Below are 22,819 nucleotides of genomic sequence, written 5' to 3'. Positions count from 1 at the left end.
TTTTTGTATGGGATTGTATTGTTTTTTTTCATTTAAGACTAACATAAATTGATTTTGTTTAATCATCAAACATAGAATTCCACGTAATATAATAGAGTTATGCCAAAACAAAAGAGAAATACGAGATCAGTTTTTCTTTGCAACACTTACAGAGTCTAAGCTTAGTTGTTACCATCAGTAACTATTATGATTATTTCTACCAACATTATGACAATGGTCTCGGACTAACGCTAGTCTTTATGCTATTGTATAAATAGCATCAAGATTCACGAACAACGGCTAACGGGTATGACGAAATAGATCGAGATGGAAAAAGGTGTCAACTGTGGTACGATTTTGGAGCAATCAGTCCCCTCGACGTTTAAGGCCAGAAAGAACATTGCACATGTTGCTGATAAATTAGAAATTTATGCAAATACACCCTGTGCCGACGAAAGAGACCGTCACCATCTAACACAGAGTCACTTGGTAGCAAAACTGTACCGTAAATGTTGACATGCGTAAAAGAGCTTCGTTCTGTAAGTCACACATGAAACGAAAGCCTTCAGTTGCTTCGAGACACATGTTCCATTTGCAGCAAAGCCTAAATTGTTCTCCCACTCAAGCTATTTTATCGTTGGCGATAAGAAATGGTCCTGGCGATGGGGAGCTTCAGCTCGACAGCTCAGCCCTGCCTCGGGCGGTGCTTCCCCCGAGCCGCACACTCGAAACCGTGCTCAACATGGTCGTTAGTTAACAGTCTGCAACCACAATCATAGGAAACAGATACCGGAGCGTAGATAATATTGTAAGATGAACGCAGTCGAATCCGTGTCCTTGGATTCACTGCAGGGCTCCTGGGGACGCGTGGAAGCTCGTTACTTTTCGTTCAGCTACCACTACTACTTCCCTTTGTGAAATATGATGATTACGAGGGATGCGTCGTCTACCACAGACTTCAGCCGTCGGTAGAGCTATCCTTTACCGAGGCTCTGCTCTCCAACCGAAAATGCACCCCAATCTCGTTGACTTTGGTGTTATGAGCCATCTGTACGTTTGCTCCCGTGGTACAGAGCATACATTTCTTCCTGATATGCCCTGAAACTGCACAAGTGAGGGAAGGAAAATAATATCAGAAATTATAACACAAAATGTCCACCAGTTTCACCCAGAGGCCCGCTGGGGAGCAATGCATGCAATAGCTAATAACTTCCTTCCGCTAGACTTATTGTGTCACGTTACGCTGTCCCGGCCGCCTGGGGTCGTAAATGTGTGCCACGAATGCAAACAAGAGCAGACCTCTGGGGGAGGCCGAACAGCTTTTTGGGCAAGAGCACGAACCATCCGTTGTCGCCATCATCATCGCCGTAGCAAAATTAACTGAATTAGAGAGTTCAGCCCATGCGTCGTACCCCATTCGTTAGGACGTTTTGCACAACTATGGCCCATAGTTGTTTCGCTGCGAGCGAGATATTCCACCCACAAGGGCAATGTAACGTCTTTCACCGTGGTAGATTGCTTTCCATGCTTGTTCGTCGGTCCTTAACGAATCATAGGGGAAAAGTCAGGCAACATGTGTTTGCTAAACCCAAAGGACATCGTGTAAATAGTTCGCACTGAGCTAACCAGTTGGTTCAATCCTTCCACTCATTCGATAAGTAGTTCTGCCCGTGCCAAACATTCCCTGAATACCCTGACCAAACCCAATTCTATCAACTAAGGTAGCTACAATCAAGATCCGTATTGAGCAACGATTTTGCGCCCTAATTAAATTAAAACTCCTACTCCTGGCAATGCGATAGATTGTTAGACATGGAGTCCATGTCATGGAAACCACAGTGGTATAGATGGAATCGTTATCCTAAGTAGTTGTCCATAGGGACTCAGACGATATTTTGAAACTGCCTTTGATAATTTTGATATCATAAGTGAATTAAATGTAATGTTCGTGCTACCATAAGTAAGTTTATTATATGATTGACGGTATATACATACGCCTTATGATTAAGCTTCTCTAGCTAACCATGGGAGTTGGATGTCTAACATTTATTCCACTATTTTCCATATAATATTACATTCGCCGTAAGTTTTGCATATGATTGGCTATGAGAACGTTTTGCTTTAAGAAATGCTGAAATGTAAAGCAAAATCGTCAGTAAAGGTGTGAAATATATAACATTTTCAGTTATGGAATATTATTTCAATTCTGTTATCTTTTGTCATTTCGTATAAACGGGTTTGTTCTGTGAAATGTACTGAAATCATCAATACTAAAATGACATTCATTTTGGGATAATAGACCAAATGATCTTGACAATTCGTGCAGTATTTTTTTTAAAGTTCAAAGTTGAATGGTTTAAATCAGACCGAAAAAATCGATTCTGTTTCATTATGATTTATGACAACACAGGAGCTTCTACCGAATCGATAGTGATTTATATCTTTAACGCGCGGGCCTGTACGTCACATGGAAGGGTGCACCCTCGTCGCTAAAATTACAAAATGCAACTCCCCATACCGTCAGTCACCAACTCCCGAGTAGGGTAAAGATAAATCATAACGCTTCGATCTCTCTCGCTCTCTCCGAATCAAAACAATAGAATAGGCCGGAAACTTGCTAAAGATTTCATCGTTCGTTGTACTCGCACACCGGTTTCCTTTACCTCAATGTTTCGTCGTAATGGCTTCGCCAAGCACGACTAGCACATCGATCAATCTCGTCAATTATTCCAACATATAAATCAAAATTCATCCTGTACCCTTTCCGTTCCTGAGCTTCGGCCAGAATACAAAACCAGTGGGAAAGTGCCAAAATCGCTTCTTTCCCCTCATGTATCCTTCTCACAGCTTTTCACGGAAGTCTGCAAAGTTTGTCAATGAGAGAATGTATTTAAAGCCAGCACCATTAGCAAGAAGTAGGCAAACAGGGATGAGATGCTCATTTCCCAAAATGAGTAAACTTTTCAAACTGATGGTGTCAAATCCTTTTCTTTTGCCATTTCGATGGCATCATCACCATGAAAAGGACCGAGATCACTGAAGGACCGAATAGTTTAATTACATTCCGGAGACGTTGCATATTTTATTTGCAATAAGAACGAGAAGTGTTTGAGAGTAGTTTTCCGAAATGAATAGTTTTATGAAACAAAAATCTAAAACCATAATCCAATTATAAATAAAATACAATTTGTGCTCATGGCAAAACAATAATGATGGTTTCTAATATTTCTGTAACACAAGTTTGAACAACAGTTGTGCAAATTTCTAAATACCATCACTTTCACAAGCCCTTCAATCCAACGTTACTCTTTGCTATTGAGAAATCCATTTCGCTGCGGAAATGAAGAGTCATTGTACTGAAACTCCTTTGAACAAAGGTATAGGACCCTTCAGCAACAGAACAAAACGTCTCGCTTGTTTATGTTTATGCACACACCATCCCAAAGGAACAACGAACTACAGCGACGAGAGCGCACATAACATTTGCCGGTGAGATAAGATACCTCCGAGTCTTCGTGACGTGGCGTCCTCCTGTCACATGTATGAGCCTTTTGGAGCTACCTACATAGCTCCTATCATCCTTGCCGGATTTCTCCTGCACCCGTTACCGTGCCATAATACCAGCCACACACAAATAAAGAACGGCAAGTTGTTAGAAACGGCGACCGGATTGTGCCGGTGCGGGAAAGCAACACAATTCACTATGCGCACCCGTTCGACTGTGCAATGTTTATGTTGAAGAAGGAAGAAGAAATGTTTTTTGGATTTTCGATGGATAAATTTCATGCGAATTGCATTCAACTTTAACAACCGGCTGCTTCACCATATCAGGTTCTCCAATGTTTTCTTTCCCATCACGCATCCAGTTCAGGCGACTTGTACAGAGTTTCACACGTTTAAGATTTTTTCTTTCGTAAAACGAAAGAACGTTCTGCAAATACAAGCATGGCTAGCTTTGCGATGTATAAAAAAACTGATCCTCCATTACTACCACACCGCTACTGAGTAAAGCTAGAACAGTTCTGGGTGTACAATCGTAACGGCTGTATCTTAGTCGCTTGCGTTCTTCCTTGTGAAACGACATCCTCTTTCTATGAGGGGATATAGTACAGAACAAAACAAAAATCTTAAATCTCGCCAAACAATCCGACAAAGTGTCCTCAAATTATTGCATTCTGAGATTTTGCTAACCATCCCCGTCAGCACTCGGCAAGGATCTGGGGCAGCAAGAACACATCGAATGACGAAAACCGTAAGGTTCGTGCAGTCTTGCGTAGACTGGCAAGATAAAGAAGAAAGGAAAATTTTCCGTCGACGAACCCGTGAACATCGGCAAGCTTAAAATTTAAGATTCGCTTAACGTACAAACATGAATACGAAATAAGTCCTCAGTTCCAAGAAGTGGAAAGATGAAACATTGGACCTGTGGACCCGTTCGTACTTTCAACTAAGCACAATCAGTACCGACACCGGAGGACACTCCGAACACATTCAAAAGGTACAACTTCAACCAAGGAAAACGACGGTACCTTATGAATATATGGTTATTTCAATGTTTTATGTTGCATAACATATTTTGCACCGCATCCGCCAGATTCAGTCCCTAATGCAAACAAAACACGCTCGGCCGCGTGTTGCCGTAAACCTACCCACACCTCCCCCTTCCCCTCTTACTTCAACGCCTCGCCCCCACAATGTGCGTGGTTTCACCTCAACTGGACTTGTGGCGTACCTGAGCAGTGGCGCGCGAGATGTGTTCACCTGCACTTGAGGAGTATGATTGTTCAGGGACAAACCTCATACGAATCTCCTGTGAGTTCGTGCAGAAGACCCTCGGGGCACCCACGTTCTCGACCATCACTCGACTCACGGAGAAATGGAACTAAATCTCCAAATAAACGTGCGCCCACGGATCGCCATCGGCCGCTAGCAGGAACCAACGTTATCCGATGCTTTCCTCGTGGCTTGAAGTGTGTGAACCATTGTTACTCAACAGTGGCTTCACTGCACACAATAATCCTATTCCATTGACCCTCGTTGCCCGCGATTTTGAATCCACGGTTTACATTTCTTATTTCCCACTAATCTGTTTTGTGCGGTTCGTGACCGTCATCTCTTTTCCAGATGCAAAAGTAAACATTTGCCTTCACACGAGAGAATACTTTCTGATAGACGTCACCCATCAAAGCGATACGAACAACAGTACTCAATTCCTCACAAAAAAAAACAAAATAAAACACATCGTTCTTTTAGCCAAAGTTGCACTAAAGGAGTTATTTAACTCATCTAGGGCGGACCCGTATTACAGTCGTCAACTCGCACGACTTAATGACTTTCCCGTCGTAGGTACAAATCTCCCCGGGGATCCTCGTCCCCCCGTAACAAAGATTGTCTATCCGGCTGCGTGTTACTAAATACGCCTCGAAAGTTTATGTAGGCCGACATGACCAAATAGAACGTTACGCCAAATGTATTGAAAAAAAAAACATCCATGAATGAGGCGAAATCCTTACGGAATGGAACGCACACGCTAAAACACTCATACACAAACGTGAAGCTTTCTAGAGTTGGTTTCGAGCGAATAAGGAATGTGTGTTCTCCGTAATCGATTTAATTGAGCCCAGCTTCCGCCACGGTCCGCTCCAGAAAAGCAAATGCTCCCACTTATCGTAATCAATTATGAAAAATGTGAACTTCCGGAAGCAAATTTTAATTAATATATAATGCAAATCAACAGCTTTTCCGGCGTACCGACTCCCAAATCGAACTAACGAATGGTGCCCTCGCCCGTTCGAGGAATGGCGAGCATACGCACAGTTTCCTCATGCCATCGTTCCACGCACTCCGTCGCTCACATACCCCCTTCGATGGCGTGGTTTTAGAAAGTAAATGTTTTTCTGCTATAAGGTTGTGCTCGTTCCAATCGGTGATGTTGACTTTACCGAACAAATACCACGCTTTGCTGTGCGATGGCGCATTTATATTTAGGCGCACCGCAGAGAGCCGGTAACTGCTGCGGTTGAAGTTCGCTGTACAAGACTAGTCGGTTTCTGTTTTCCTTTTTCTTAAAACCAATTTCACCAGCGACCGGAAAAAGTCAACATCCAATCCAACAAGTTAAACGCAAAATTTCTGCCTGATTGGATGTAACAATCCCCCAAGACGTTCCACCAAGCTTCCTAAATCACGCCTGCGAATGCTTCCTCCTTATTCGCTCTCCGGTTCGAGCTTTTGACCTTGGTTAATTTTCGACCTATACCAATAAGCGTGACATGTTCGACCGTTTACCGTCGGTACATCACTCAACATCTTCGAAACACACCACCTTAAGGCATTGTGAGAGAAAATCTTGAGCTTTGATTGAACTGAATCGAGGCCTTCTCGAACTACTCGAAAATTATAGCCCTTTGTGGGTCGGAATTATGCATGTTACGAGCACGAGCCTTTAATGCGCTTTGGGTAAAACAATAGTAAATATTAACATTTCAATCAAAAACATGTTACATCTAGCTGTTTTCTTACGATACCGCCATATGAATAATATTTTAGTTTTACAAATGTTTATACCTAGTTTTTATGTGTTATCTGCACTTTGTATGTATCTCTGTTAATTTATAAATGCTTGAATCGCTTATCCGGATGGAATCTTATACGGATGAGGTGTGCTTACACTACACAATATTGGATAGTTCTGTCAGGATTTACAAAGTTCTAAAGATAAAACAAATATCAAACCGTGTTGAATAGCTTTATGGTATCCTCGGTTCACGTTCCGACCCACTTCCAAAGCACATTGCACACAAACGGGTAAAATGTTGAGTTAAAATTAAACACCAACGAGTCCCACACGACCACGACACATCATCCCGTATCTCATGCTAGTTTTAGTTCTGTTCCGTTTTTAATCCAGTTTCACTTGCCAAAGATACCAGCAACCAGCCACTCAACGCTCAAACGAAATCCTCAAAATAATACGGGCCACCACAGCCAGGAAGACCGGACTCACTCCTTCCATGTATCTTAACGATTGCCTGAACAACATTCATTGCTCTGCTCTTTCTCTCAGCTACTGCGACAGAGTTATAAAAAAGTGACCGATTCGATTCGTGTTCTTTTGCCGCCTGCTTTGTTATCCTCAGAGCAATTCCATCAAAAATATCATCTAACGACGCTACCTAAAAATAAAACGACCCATCATATCTAGTGCCAAGCGACTAACCGCCCAACTCCTAACTGCCGCGGTTTGCTGTACGGCTTTCGATATAAAATATGAATAAAACAATGTGGTAATAGTTGCTAAGGGAAATGTAATAAAAATATGTGAAACACATTCTCGGCATATGCCACCGACCCAGACGGGCCTTTTTCGTCTCACATGTTAGCCGAAAATGTGTTTGTTGAGACATTAGCTCCTTTTTGAAATAAATGAAACTGATCTTTTCGACACAACTCAAACGACCCGGGTCAGCACGGCAGTAATGTTCCACCGGAGATTAGATTTTGTACAAGCCTTTGTTCTTTCACTACATATAGCTGGTAATGACATAAAGCGATCGTTAGGGTTGATCGACTGTGGTCGAAAATCACCACGGTGTGGGTTTTTTTACAACATTTCCTACTGCATGAAGTTTATGGAGTATACGAGATTTAAATGAAATGAATGGATGCAACAGAAATCTCAATTTTATTTTATTATACCATTTTCATACACCAACAAATACAATCTCGTCAAATCATTGTTACAAAAACATCTATTTTTCTTGACCATATCGGTGACATGCCCATAGATGTTCGTATCCTAAGAAGCTATTTTTGCCTTCATTCTCGCACTTCCACGCGTATCGTCAGCTGAGTGTGTGAAAAATGAACCACTGTCCGAACCTGACACATTGATTAGCTTTTTCTTTGACTGCAAAACAGATGAATTACGACTGATTACAGCTTACAGCTCGCCCACATTCACGCCAGTGGGCGTTCGCTCGGCTTTGAGGGAAAATGCAATCTTTCATCTAGATTAGCTAGACATAGCCTCCAGTCATTCGTTCGGTTCTTTTTAAGACGGGGTTTTCCAAAAATTCGTGTCTACGCAAAGGGCTCAGAATTTACCTTGGTTCTACTCCTAACGCGTTGGACAAGCTGCTCGGCATGGATCTGTAAATTGTATGAAATTGAAAATAGCTCCAAGCATTAAATATGGATAACAACCAACAACACCCTTTTCGAAACTTATTAGCGCGAGTTTTGGAAGCACCAACCTACATAATGCTGCCTGTCGTGAACAGCAAATGTCGTTGTAGTTTTATTTACGAGTCGAGAAAATTAAAACCATTCGCATGAACAGCAACCTAAACAAAGACACTTACATTCAGCATGCGATTCTGCAGGCACATCTTTTCTGTCACCTCAGGTGAATCCTTTCCCTTATCTCTTAGTTCACGAGGGTTTCAAACCCCCAGCTGGGATTGAACCGCATGTTACCGTCAGGCATACTGCTACAACGAATCTCCCTCCAAGCCTTCACCCTTGGTCATTATTGCCGGACTGGGCGACCCTCGATGGGTCATATTTTGCTCAAAATAAACGCTTGTCACGTAAAACATTTATTTTATTCCGCTTATCTCTTTATCGGAAAACTTTACGTCCGTCATTAGACCACTCTGCTCCGGCTCTGGCTGGCAAGGAAAAATGCTAAATGGAAATTGAAGCCATCTCGAATAGCACTGCACCGGACATAAAGGGCTCGCAGGGACTGAAAGTTGACAGCAATGTTGCACCGATTGTTCTCTCTCCTTTCCTATCTAGTCGGCCTTTACTCGGCCATCATCCAGCGCGTCTAGCTGACAGAAGTTCCATGGAAACGTACGGTACCAGCGTACAGAAGACTAATTTCCCAACCGCCCAAACACAACTTCCTGGACATCCGTTTAAGTTGCCGTTTTTAAATGATTTAACGTCATTATGCTGGCCGGCTGTGGATAACATTTTCTTTTTGTTGCAATTTAAATAAATTATCGCTCTTCCAGTATTGTGGCTCTGGTGAGAAGCTGAACAAGTCAGTGCACTGTGCACTGTGACAGACTAAAGTTGCCCATGCTTGCCTACAGACGCAACGCAGAAAGCTTCCGTCACTGTCACTGATCTTCTCAGTCCAGCTCCCACTCTCATGCACTTCTTGGGTAAAGCTGTAGCAACAGCAAATTAGTGAAGTTTCTGTTTTATTTAACTGCTTTGCTCCCTTTTTGCAGCAGGCATCACCCGACAAACGAATGATACGGACGGCAGCGGCTGTCTCAAAGTCACAGCGTTTATTTCGCTTGCAATCGTTTGATAGCGCCCTTGGTGACAGCGCATTTTGCGATAGTTTATTTGCTGAATAAATACCATTCTTTATTCAATTACCTCTACAAGCCCAAGATCATGTCCTTTTGCAGTCAATGCTGCTGCACTCCAGCATTCCTTTAAATTCAGTAAATATTCATAAGTCAGCAAGCTGTTATTTCTCTTTCTACTCGCTTTCACCGTGCGCGCCAGTATGATGTCTTTGGTTCAAGTCTGTAAGTGAATTTGAATCGCACAATTTGTTTGTTTTCCTTGTCGTTGAAATATCACCATCAGAATTGTGTACCGACAGGTGGTAAAGAAAGTACAATAATTCGCTTATAGATATGAATGTTTAAAACCTTTTTATGCCAAATGCATCGCGCCTTGGTCTGGTTTCTATGCAATCATTTCTACCAAGTCGTTGAGGTTCTGTTTCAAAATAACGATACTTTCCATGCTGTTTATTTCCACTATTTTGTCACTTGTTCCAACCTTTTGAAAGGAGTTGTTTTTTCCGCATTAACTTTTGAAAATTAAATTTAAAGTCCTAAACCCCTCTATCTGTGATGTTTGTTGGTTTTAACGTCTATAGGGAAACGTTCGTACCGGGTGTGGATAGAAAACATTCATCATTCTCCGAATGATTCCCACACCTGCAATGCTTTTTTACCACTCCTATTTCATGCACCCAGTGCGAGAGCGTTTTTTACCACCATACAAATATTATGACTTTCTGTAAACACGTTGTGGTATGTTTATCTATCCACGCCTCACCGCTCAAACGATCGTTCTGGGGGAAATGGAACGGACTGGCTTATATTTCCTCGGCGCGAAGTATTGTTTCAAGCCATGCATCAGTTGTCGCTGAGAAGTTGATGTGAATTGGCAAAACAGCGGAAAAGGGTTTCCATTTTATTCGAGTAACATTACAAAATTGAGTAAAAAAGTGCAGATTGGAATCGTTTCTACACCATCCACCGTGCGCCTCCATCAGTGGGAAGTGATTTTATTTTCCGAACGGTGCTACGCTTTCTCGATCAGTGTGATAAAGCATCAGAGAGACACAAGTTCGGTTTCGAAGTTCGGAACAAATTTCCCGGAATGTCAACTCGGCTAAAATATTGGTTTAATATCGGGAGTTTCTTCGAAACGATGAAACCCAATATACGTGTACTGAAGCTGTTCGGTTTGTTCCCATATACGATTTCCCAAGCGAAAGGGCGTTCCATTCCATCTAATTCTCACCACTCTAACAATCGTTGTAACCACTCCAAGACGTTGAAATCAGAAGTTAAATTTATAGACATCGCCATTTTTACTCTATGGCAAACGTTTTTCCTCCAAATGCTTTACGTATCGTGGCCCAAGATGTTTCTCAATATGCCCGTATCCCGCATCATAACCATGGTCACTCTCATTCTATATCTGCTTGCTGGCTTTAATTGTTCCGTGTCAGCCACGTTGGTGCTGCTGTTTCGGAAAAAGTTCCTGCACATGGTGCAGTTAGTGGAAGAGGCAGATTTTCTGGTAAATAAAGCTGGCAATTATTAAACTTTATACCTGAACTTATAAACCTAAACGGACACCAAACTATTGGTCGAACTATTTTCCAGTTTAGCAAATATTTCTATGAAATTCAGCACTCCAAACATCACCTAGTTTGTGTGGCGTTGCTCCTGGGATCATTCGCTAGTCAGGGACTACTGATCCTAAATGATTACACCGCTGGAAAAATGCTCGTCAACACAACTCTCTCTTTACAGAGCATGCCAATGCAGGCCATTACCTCTTACTATTATATTATCAGATCCATACATATATCCTGCGTGGTTGCCTTTATCAGCGGGTTGTATAGTTTTCGAGACCGGTTTTTTGCATTCAACAAGCAGCTACGGTACGCTTACATTGTAAATCATTTTTAGTTGAACGTGTGTTAGAATGTAGATTTTTTTAATTTCACTGTTATAGGATCTGTTTTGTGGAGAAACACTCAGGAGAACAAGCGGCTTCGTACAGGGTATTGATGAATCATATACAAGGATTTACAGCAATTTACAGCAATCTGTGTGATGCCATTGGAATATTTTGCACCATTTTCGCGTGGCAGGTGATTGTCTGTTCTCTACTTTACATTTAGATATCATTTATTTCAGCAGCGTGTAGTAAAAGTAAATAAAACAATGTGCATTTTACATAATTTTATCGTTTTTCTCGAATTTCAAGCCAATGATGTTCTGTGCGTCACTGATTGTCACAGTAGTGTTTTCCATTCTTACCATTGGACACATGCTAACCAACCCGGCACCGATCGTACTAGCCCTTGCTTTGATTTATTCAGCATTAACTATCTTGTACACTTTGCTCTTCCTGGTGCTTGTCAAACTTGGGAGCGATCTGAAAAGAGAGGTAAATCCCACGCATTATTCTAGTAATATCGCGAACCACCAATCAGCGCAACATCGCAACCCATTGACGAAGTGTACGTTTCCTCCTTATCCAATTCGACCGCAGGGCAAGCAAACGGCCGTCCTGGTCCATAAGGCAATAAATCAATCATCCAAGACGCCGGCTCTAGTGGAACGGGTATGTAAGAGGAATGTGATGATCGAGCGGTCGTGCGCTACAAGTAGCTACTTTTCGCTCACATCTGTGAGGCTTACAATGTCGTTCCATCGCGTGGCGTACCATAATCTGCCTGATAATCCGCTTATTTCTTTTATCGACCACATCTCTGTAACGCTACACCAAACGTGCACGACTCTCCAGATTGCACGATGGGGAGCAAAGAAAATCTTTCTTCCTGCTCGACACACTTTCATCATCGCAATGTTGCCCCGTTGTCGCACTATCTAACGATACTGGTTTATTTTTGCTTACAATCCTTTGGTGTACTAGCTTGTACTTTTTTCGCATCATCTTCAACATCAGAGGCCTGTTGTATCGTGCGGATTGTTCTGCTTCGACTGGACTTTAGCTCTTTCAGTAGGTCGAGTTATTGACGACGGTTTAAACTAAATTACGTTATAACTATACACTTTTTTCGATTTTTTATTTCAGATTATCTCTGCCCTTGCCACCTACAGTGTCATATTGATTCAGTTCGAGCTAGGTGTGCCCAAATTCTTCATCAGTGCGATTTTGCAACAAAATGGCGACATGACTACCACAAATTCACAACCTTAACAGGGCAACATTGTAAGCCGCTTTTTATACAAATACAACTAAAACAAACGCGCATATATTTGATAACTTTTATGCTGTTAGCGGCACCCGCTTCGATCGTGATGCATCTTGCCGAACAGGAACGTGACAGCCACTCAGCATGACCTAACCACGTAGCCTCTGCGCAAAAGGGCACCACAACTACATCACACCTAATTACATCGTCATCGACACTATATATCATTAGTTAAGACCTGCTGCCTTACTAGGGACGCTTGCACTATCCCGAACGAAAAGTGTTGAGCATCCGTTCCCCACCCCTAATGCTTGAAACTTTCATTGGTTTCGTGCTTGTCGAGGCTTGCTGGTTTCACATTCATCTCGCGTGCACGAGCAAACTGCAAGCGAAATCGTTCTGACACTGACCTGCCTTTTTCGCGGTCACCCTTTCCTGTTATCGTGCTGGGAAAACACGAACCTCTTCTCCGGTTGCATCAGCATCTTGATGAAGGATAAGAAGGATGAAGGATCGTAGGAATGTTTTTCCCTTCCACTCATTATAACTCATAAAGTGCCAAGTGTGCCGTAATGTGTGCGTGCCATGTTCGACAACCCCTGCGACGACACCCGCAAGGCCTCTGCAAGGTAACTGCTCCCGGAAACACGTTGTAAAACTTTTGCTTCCGAATGCACTCCAGCTTTCTATTTAGAAATTGGCCAAATTCCTCGTTCGAACACAAGATCAGCACGATCTTCATCACTTCATGAAACGGCACAAATGTATAGCAGGACAACTTGCGGACACAACTCACGTGCTACACAGCACAAAACGCTGCTTTCCAAGGGATGCGAACCTGCGCTCCTTGCTCCCACGGTGCACCATACCGCGCTCAAAATAGACGATGTCACGCACTGTTCCGATGCACCTTGGCAGACGGCGATAACCGCATTCCACAAAACAACTTTTCATCCTTTAATGCGATGGAAGCGAAAATAGGGTACCGGTGCACACAACATAAATTTCCCCGTAAACGAATACACTCACACACCCCTGTCTCGAGAGACTAAAGGCAGTAAGGGAACCGGATGCATCGGTGCATATTAAATTTCACAAGTTTCCTCCCTCTATACCTTTCTCATGTGTATGTGTGTCTATATGTGTGTATTTGTATGCCTGTGTGTGGGTATGAGACTAGCACAACACACATCGATAGGAACAAAACGAGAGCTGTTGCAGTCGAAAACTCCGTAATGGGGTGAAACACTTTTCGGCGCTTCACCGACGAGGCTGTTTAATCGGATATGGCGGAAGCAAATTACACTTTGTGGTGCAACTTCTAGAACCACTGGTACTAGATAATCCGAAATACTCCATCAACACTATCTAGGCCAGTTTGAAAGCAGCACTGCACCTAGCTACAGTCGTCACACACTATTCTAGCCAGCAATTCTAATAACCTCCATGAACAAACGTTATTACATTGGCGTTGAAGCAAAGTTTAACATCCAAATGTCGAAAAAATAAGAGAATAGGACGTTTGCTGAAATTTAAACTAGGGACTGTTTTGCGAAATCTATCATCGGTTTCGGTTTCTTAACCTATCAATGGAAATTTCTCTTGAAGCCTAAATCTAAAAGAGTGATAATTAAATTAATTATTCTTCGACATTTTTGATCCAAGGCTTTGTTTCCTGTTTACATGGTGTCCCTAAGTTAACGCAGGTAGATGATTATTGTCATACAATAGAGTTACACTAAAACGCGCTAACAATAGCTGTCACTCATCATCACTAGGCGATGTCAAACAAAGAAGCATTTAGCATTATCGGCACAGCAGGCACAGCTGGTTGCATTTAGAAGGAAAGTGTTGCTGATAACAGAAGACGTTCTAAACACGGGATATGGGTAGGGGAATTATTGATTAGGTACTTTTATTAAATTATTCATAAATTATTCACATGCTAAAGACTTAACACCTCTTTAGATAGAGATTAACAATTCTAAGGCAACAGTCATTGTTGCATAGCGTATCCATGCGTACGCTTTCGATCATCGTTGTGCTTTGTATCAGAATTGTCCTTGGGCTGCGTTCATTGTCGGTACGGTCTGATATAAACCTAAGTAACATCATTGTACTCTCGGGAGTCAAAGTTATCCTCTGCTTTGATATATTTGCCTTGTTAAGATAATGCATTGAACGGTAATTAGTCGAACGTTTACCAACAACTTTAGCCCGTCTGAAAAACAACATCATTAACCTTCATTTGACCAGATCCCTTCCTAGGCGTAGAGCTCGAACTTGAAAGTACTGTCTTGTTGGCTTCTGCATAAAAAGCAGTAATAGAACAGAAAACTTTCCTTAATACTTTGGGCTTCGGCGGACTCTTCCGTTTACAGACCAGTCAACGAGACGTATAAACCTTTCTTTTTTTCATTACTGTTGACATCCTTTAGTGGATTCGTGTTTTTTTTTCTAGACGAAGCGGAAATACTGATCCACGAGGTATATGGTCATCGTTCCAAAAAACATCGATTTCATTAATTTGTTTATTCCATTATCTAGCAAAGAGACTACTCGGGTCAAGATATTTTTGTTCAAAGCGTCGGGTAAACCGCTTGTTATTCTTATCGAGATTTCCATTTCAAAACCTCGAAAACGCGTGGTATGTTAACAGTTTTTTTCATTCAATATCCTGGGATTTTATTTTTCGCTGTTTTATTATTGAATTATATAATAAAGTGTATCAACAAACTATTCTTAAAGTTACATAGCAAACTTTTCCTATTCTTAGTAGAAACATACTTCAATGTCATTTCAACTATATTTCATCAATCGATTGCTACCATCACTAAGCTGATCAACTGAGGTGGATGAGCCGTTCGTTATGGCAAAACAAACAGTTGGATATTCTTGCATACGCCTAATCGCATCGATCTGATGGTGTTTGTCTATGGAAATGCACGAATAGCAATCACAATTATTAACACAAATAGCACACACTTGACCGGTACTGGCTAGAACGAACATTGGACTCCCACAAAACAAACCCTACCTTTTCAGCCTCAAGGTCATCGATTATACCGTAAACTGAAAGACACTTGCTTCATAACGAACGACACTGCGTATGACACATTATTGAGGACGAAACACTCGTGTGCCGATGGCAAAGAACGGCGGGAAGGAAATCATTTAATTGAATCAAATCAACTACCCTTCCCAATCGCTCACAATGTCTGATGGTCCCAGGATTCTACATTCGATCCTAGCTGATTACTTCCCATCGGCAACAGACATTGAAACTTTTCAACCGTCCAGCTTGTATCAGAACATGACCCATCAGTCTGCTTTGAACAAGTGCTAACAAACTAGAGATAGCAATAAAAAAAATTAGAATACTGCCAGCATCTCTCTGGTCAACGAATCGAGCCCGATCAGTTGAATAAACCTTCATCGACTTGTTGGAGAGCTAAAATGGTTATAGAACATAATCTACTAAGTAGTTTATCAGTTTTGTTATTTCCAGTGCAGCCATTTGATGTTCCCAGGTTCCTAGGTGGGGGGCTTAAAAGGATTTCTCGCACTTACTCAGCTCGTTTAGTATGCTAATGCTACTGGACTGTCCAAGTTTCCAATGGTGATATTAGAAGAACAAACACGTTATCGACGTTCAACATAGACATGGTCTGCACTTTCAGCAAAAGACGTGTCACTAAACCTTTCCGAATAACTTGCCACACTCTCCAGAAATTACTAAAGTTTTTCACATCAAAATAACGTCAGCCATTGAGCGCTAGCCTCGCTGCACTTTAGGTTAAGCAAAACAATTCGTTTAACACTTTTACTTACCGGATACCAAAATTAATAAAACAGGAGAGGTCTATCATCCACGGGAGCCGCCTTTAATTTATCAAAGCCATCGGTCATGCACACTGAATCAAACACTCACAAGTGTTGGCAAAAAAGTTTGCAAGCCACTAGTGCATTAACAACAACCACTCAGGCACCTCAGCCGTCTCGGATCACACTTCATCTACGTCAGGAGAAACAAGCTTTTGGTAGAAGTCAAACTTTGAACCCGCATAAACAGCGCACGAAGGACAGAGAATTTCAAGTTTCATCGTTCTTCGTGAGATTTTTTGTTATTCGTTTTGCTATTCGTGCACGTCCTACCACCGACGGCTGCGTTGAGGCCAGCATATGTATCTGCCAACGGTGAAGCTGAAAAACAACAGGCAGGGCACAGCAAACATATGATGCTGTGGAAGTTTGAATATTAAACAGAAAAACATCAAATTAATTCAATTTAGCACGTTGGAAGTTTTCAATTAAATTCATTTACCCGCTGGGATCTGTAGCACTACGAAACGGCGGTGAACTGAAAATTGGCAAAGCAAGCCGATCGACAGCATGATCATGCAACATGTGTTCTCTTGCAGGCAATCAACTTTCAAACATTCAATTGAACATCTTCAGGGCCTGTCGCTCGTAAGCCGGCAAAGTTTTAGGGGCACATAAAATCTGTTTGCCTTGCCTTCAGCGAAGATAATAAAACATCCATTTTACCCACCGCGATTGCAAATTCGCAAGCGCTCCAACTGCATCTACTGCCTTTATCATATCCGCATCCGTACCATACACACACTGAAGAGGATGTATTTCAACAGGCAAACAAACCACCTTGCATGTCCTTCTTGGTGCGGGATATTTGTGGGTGCTCGCAAAATACGTATACCAGCAACGGAATTCACTTGAATTCAAATCAAACTCAACGCAGCATCCGCCGATCTGGCACCGTTTGTCAATACAATCGGAAGTGAGGGCGCTTACGCCTCGCTGATTTGATTTTTCCTCCATGAGTGCAAATTCGTTTACTCGTTTGATTTGTGTGCGGTTCTGTATCCTACCGACACACAGCAAACTTTCACCAATCTGCCTAGTTGATATCGACTGCATTCTATTAAGTATTTCAGAATCGTCAAATCACATTTTGGGAGATAGGAATAGAATTCCAGCAGGAAAGCAGAACATCGTTTCCTGTGTTTTAAGTACATACCATTTTAATAATATACCTAAGCCAAAAAGAACAAACTTGACGAAACGTTCCTCATACCCACCTTTGAAATAGAAACTGATGCTCCTAGCGTATGCGATTTGTGCTAGAATGAACTTTTATTTGGCTTTGAATAAAATAAAACAATAAATAAAAAAAACGTTGACGTAACGTCACTGAACACAGCTGAGCAAAAACTAACCGACGCGAAATGTCACGTAACGTAGAAAATACCAAACCGGTTCTGGGTTTTCTATTTAACAGCACATGCAGCAGGCAAACAATGCATCGATCAAAGGCAAAATCCCACATGCTTTCAGAGCGCTAGTTTTTAGAAGATTGCAAAAGCTCCAATACCAAAATATTGAACTGTCTTCACACCATCAGAATTATAATTACTCTGCAACAATACTAATGCCGCACATAGTTTGATGTTTTTCTTCTCTTGCAATGTAGCAGTTTCCTTTCTACTTGGAGTGTGCGGTAGACGAGAATTCACTGAGCCGTAGATGCATCTTTGGAATCATCACACCCTGCAATTGTTAGACCCCTACCAGCTTATCCCCGTACGTACTATCACCGCACTACCGCACTCTGAAAAGCGTGACTCTTCCAAAGAGCGTACACAAAAGAACCACACGAGACTTTCACAATAGAATTTTCATCTTCCCTGCGGTGCTAATGGCGCCACCCTTATTGCAACTAACGACAACAACGACACGACGTCGTTGCGAAGTATCGTACGTCGACGTCAACTTGAAACGAATTCTGAACATGACTCCAAGACAGAAAGACGGGACATGTGTTGCGTTTCGCAAGCTGCGTGAAATATTCCTTCCGGCTGTACATGCTATACAGACGGTACGCAAGTTTCATCACGATTTGCACTTGCTCGTCCTACCGTTCGAATTTTGTTTATCGTTAGGTTTTTGAGAAAATACAAAAATATGTTCGATTTATTGTTTTCAAACCATACGAAACATAAAACTATACATATACTCATGTTTGAAACCCCGTATAACATACGAGGATGTGTCTTTTCTAATTAAATCCAATCCGATGCGCTTTCGTGTTTTAGCCTGATGAGCTTCCAGCGCTTTCAAATTGAAGTAAAATGATGATGTATGTTGCAGCGGTAGAAAGGATCTGAAACAATAAATTGTGTAAATATTCTATTGCTTATCAAACTAATATAAAATGATATATAAATATACTTTTGGGTAAATACGTCTCTTAATATTAGCATTTTTTATCCTAGTTAATAAAAAATCATTATTGTGTAACAAAAAACCCGTGTTTCAGTTTATCAAACCATAAAAATATGCTCATAGAGTTGAGCTGATAATGGAGCTTTAAGGCTAGAGTAGTTCTTTTTGTGTCTTGTGCCAGTTTAAAATTTCACTGCATGAAAACAATATGCCCTTTCCATCCTAAAAGCCTGTTATTATTTGGATTTTTTGTAGCTAACGACACATTTGTCCACATAAAATCATGGCCTTTATGGCCGTTTTTTGTTTTCAATAAAAAATAATCGTCTGATGTTGGTGGTACAACATATACAATAGCGTTTTGTCAAGATTTCTATATTCATTTTCTTGCTCTGTTTTGAGCTTCAGTTGATTGAAACGATCGATCGAGTGTTTATGTTTTGATGTCAAATGCTACACTTTATGGTTTTTGTCCTATTAAACCCATGAAAATCTACCAGCATGACGGTGGCTTTGACGGAAGAACCATTTTTTATTAGAGCGTGGGTGAAATTGAGTTAAAACGTGTTTGAGGAGCAATAACAAGGCATCGTGCATGAAACATACCGAAAAAATCAGTGTCCAGTCGAACGGAAAAAGTCCGCATGTTATCATCGGTGATCGATGGCCCAGTTGCATCAAAAACATACGCAACTGCCACATATCAGCAGCGCACCCGCATGATTGCAATCGCCAGAAGCATCCGCCATGTCGCACACGATAAGGTCAAACGAGAGAGGGTGTATTTGTTTTAGCAGTTTCCAGGAGCACTCATCCGAAAATGTACATCGACGTAATGCCATAGACATGCGTCAAATCACAACAACAGCAAACAATCATCACCAATAAAGCATGAAAAGAACCCAATTCCAGATACATGGTATCAGCAAAAAAGGACATAACTTCTTACAAGACAAAAAGCAATGGTGCAACAGCAAAACAAAATCAATGTAAAGTTCATAGCATCGCACTGAGCATCACTTGAATAGTGCTAGATGGCATTGGATAAGCAATCAAGGGTCAATTTTACTGCGACGCCATCCGGTTACTCCCATTCAAAGAGTGTGTTTGTGTGTGTTGTGTGACAGACTTTCAACCAGCTTTCCAATTTCCCAATGTGCCAAAAACCAAATCGACCGATTCAATAGGGCTAAAACATTGACAGTATGGTCAAGTGTCGGTGCAAAGAATCTGGAACAGATATTGAACGCCCAAACACCCAACATAAAGGCAACATGAACTCTACTCAAACTGCAAAATATTGCACGACTATATAGGATACAATTCGTTTGAGAATTGAATGAACAGGCAACAAAAAGCTCTACGCGTTGCTAAGCCATTCAAATGTACCAAACGATAGCAAATCAAACTAACGTTAGCTTAACGCTTTCACACAACGTGCTTATAAGCCCAAACACAAGCACAAAATCAAACGTGCTTGCGAAACATAGCTGTGCACACTAATGACAAAAACAAAGTTCATTGGGAAAAGCATTATCATGAGAGAGCGTTAAACTAAAACAATAACTACTAAACAACTAAGCCACAACAGAGATGAGGTGAATGTGCTGAGTAGGAAAATATTCTGGTCACATTACACGACATCGAGTTACGAGCGGGACAGTGGCCTAGATACCATTTCAATTAATTCAGCATTATTTGTGGAATTGATGGCCTTGTCTATCAGCTGCCCGGTAATTTTACCCTGAAAAGTAAAATAGAAAAACTCAGGGTATTTGTTTTTGCCATATTAATTTGATTAAATCGTGACTTCCTCCACGTTACCTGCTGCTTCAGTGCATTTCCGTAAAAAGCCACAATAAATACATTGTACGCGAACATTGAGTATGAAATTATTGGCCCAGCATTGAACACAATCTCGGCAGGTAACACGGAACGGATGACGAGTGTGAAGGCAAAGGTGTAAAACATTAAATAAACAAAAGAGCCCGCAATGCTGACCATAATCTGGAAAATGAAAGATCAAGGAAACGCGTATCATTATGGCATGGCATCCTTCATTACGTGGTTTCATGTAGTACCGCTTTACCTGTATACCGTAATAGTAGCTCCCCTTGTCAGCTAGGTCACTAATTTTATCAAATATTTGCATTATCTGGCGCAATATCAGCGTTTGCTTCGGGTCGTAGACTGTTAGCGCTGGTGGATCTGCAACGTCTCCCTCGAGCGAAAACTGCTTCCGAAAAACTTTATTTAAACGTACGTTACGCGCCCGTACGACATCGAGGCATGTTAAACTGAGGATGTGAAATGTTGTGAGGCTAAAGTAAGAGTAGCCAAGGTTCAGCAGCAGCATCCATGGTAGGTTTTCGCTGTACATTACTGCGATCACTAGAACGCACATCCCTATGGCAGTACCATAGTAGGCAACGAACAGTGCAAAGCTGCGCGTGAAATTTGTACGTTCGCCTAGCTCTTCCAGCATGTTATCAACGGCGTATGCCTCGTTGTAGAATTTCCAGATATCATGCCGATTGATGAAGCAGCTGATCAATCCATAAATAGTTGAGGCGTAACAGGTGAAGTTCACCATTTTCAATCCGATGAACATGATCGGTGACTGCATGTGCCGCTGGGTGATGAACATGCCGTAAATCATCATGGTCACAGCTAATATTAGATTCGTCACAAACAACCCAATATCTATCAACGTCGTCATAGTGGAACCGTTACGGACACCAGCACGGGGGGTGATACATCCCATGCCACTCATCTTGAGAACGAGATAATGCAATGGCACACAGTCAAACACATCTCGCTTCGGAAAACGCAACAGCGATTCAAAAAGCTCCCGATTACCACTCTTCGCCTTCATTTAGTTGCGCTCCAAAAAAACACTTAGCGACTTTCCAGATGCTCTACTCAGATGTATGCACAGCTCACATAGAACTGAGACACAACGAATATTTACCGAAGGCTTTATTCGTGTTAACATTGCGACAGAAAATGACAATAAATTGGTTGCACTTCATCACGCGAAGGGCGTTTAAGAATTTGGACAGCTTTATTCATGCGATGTAGTAATCAATTTATGGTTCTTTCTTCCTGCGTAATTAATTGTCATTGGAATATGCACGACCAGCAGCTGTAGTTATGGTATATCACGAAATTGATGGATTATAGATAGATCCGGCGTTACCAACGCATCGCGGTCCCATACTTTCGTTTGTTATCCTGGTCTTAATGACAGACGTTTCATTTTCAAAGTCACATCTCACAATTTGAAATCAATATCATCAAAAACACTCTCTTGTAACACATTTTAAAAACATGCATTATCAGGACACAGCACCTTGAGATAAAATTTCTGTCGCTCAGAATCCAGGTTCAAAAAGATTCAGATACCGTGTTCAGGGATACTTCTTCTTCGGCACTACAACCGTTGTCTATCATGGGCTACCTGTACCACTAGCGGGGCTGTCCTTTAAGTGACTTATTGATTACCCATAGCAGTATACTCAGTCCTGGAGGGACGTATGAAGGCACGGTCCATACGGGGATTGAATCCATTTTACAACGGGCATGTTGTTATGTCGTACGAGTTGACGACTGTACCATGAGACTAGTGTTTAGGGATTGGCACATGCGTAATCATGAATCCTGTGCGCTAAAGGTGTCCAATTCTCCATGTGGGCCAGATCTAGATGCGGAGATCTAGATGCGGTTACCCGAGTGGTGCACCTAGTCCTGTAATCCAAGTTGCGATCCCATTAACGAAGCATCACACTACACCAGCATACTAAAACGCCAGCGCTGGCGTTCGCTCTCTGACTTAATGTGATGGTGACACACTTCTCTACGTAGAGGGTTAATGTAGGACGCTTGCATTACGTTGCTATCTCAAAGCTATCAATATAATAATCCTTTATTTTACTTGGAGGACAGTTTACTTGGAAATTTTGTTCTGAAATTATGATCAGTACAAACACCCTTCGAAGCTCATGTGTTGGAAATTTGTGTGTCAGGCACGGCTGTTCAAAAACCATGCAGCCACGGAAAACACGGATCTCACCATCAAAGCCAGTTGGCTTGCGTACT

At 41.7% G+C, this 22,819-nt stretch overlaps 2 protein-coding genes across 2 annotated transcripts; one reads left to right on the top strand and one right to left on the bottom strand.

The window, feature by feature from the left end:
• The first annotated feature begins 10,688 nt into the window (after positions 1-10,688).
• On the top strand, positions 10,689-19,077 carry LOC1282048 (uncharacterized). The gene is made up of 6 exons (XM_061644808.1): positions 10,689-11,194; positions 11,269-11,407; positions 11,524-11,706; positions 11,812-11,883; positions 12,196-12,282; positions 12,358-19,077. Exons 1-6 carry the CDS (start codon positions 11,034-11,036, stop codon positions 12,481-12,483), a joined length of 768 nt encoding a protein of 255 aa, XP_061500792.1. The 5' UTR covers positions 10,689-11,033; the 3' UTR covers positions 12,484-19,077.
• Positions 18,588-22,300, bottom strand: LOC1282049 (uncharacterized). The gene is made up of 4 exons (XM_061647499.1): positions 20,811-22,300; positions 20,546-20,728; positions 19,328-19,480; positions 18,588-18,659 (listed from the first exon to the last, which is right to left on the bottom strand). The coding sequence occupies exons 1-4, from the start codon at positions 21,594-21,596 to the stop codon at positions 18,588-18,590; spliced, it is 1,194 nt and encodes a 397-aa protein (XP_061503483.1). The 5' UTR covers positions 21,597-22,300.
• Positions 22,301-22,819: the final 519 nt, after the last annotated feature.

This window comes from Anopheles gambiae, chromosome 2, assembly GCF_943734735.2.
Source record: "Anopheles gambiae chromosome 2, idAnoGambNW_F1_1, whole genome shotgun sequence".
NCBI classification, from domain to species: domain Eukaryota; kingdom Metazoa; phylum Arthropoda; class Insecta; order Diptera; family Culicidae; genus Anopheles; species Anopheles gambiae.
The sequence above is the reverse complement of the archived record's forward strand: the minus strand, read 5'-3'. Positions and strand labels throughout refer to the sequence as shown.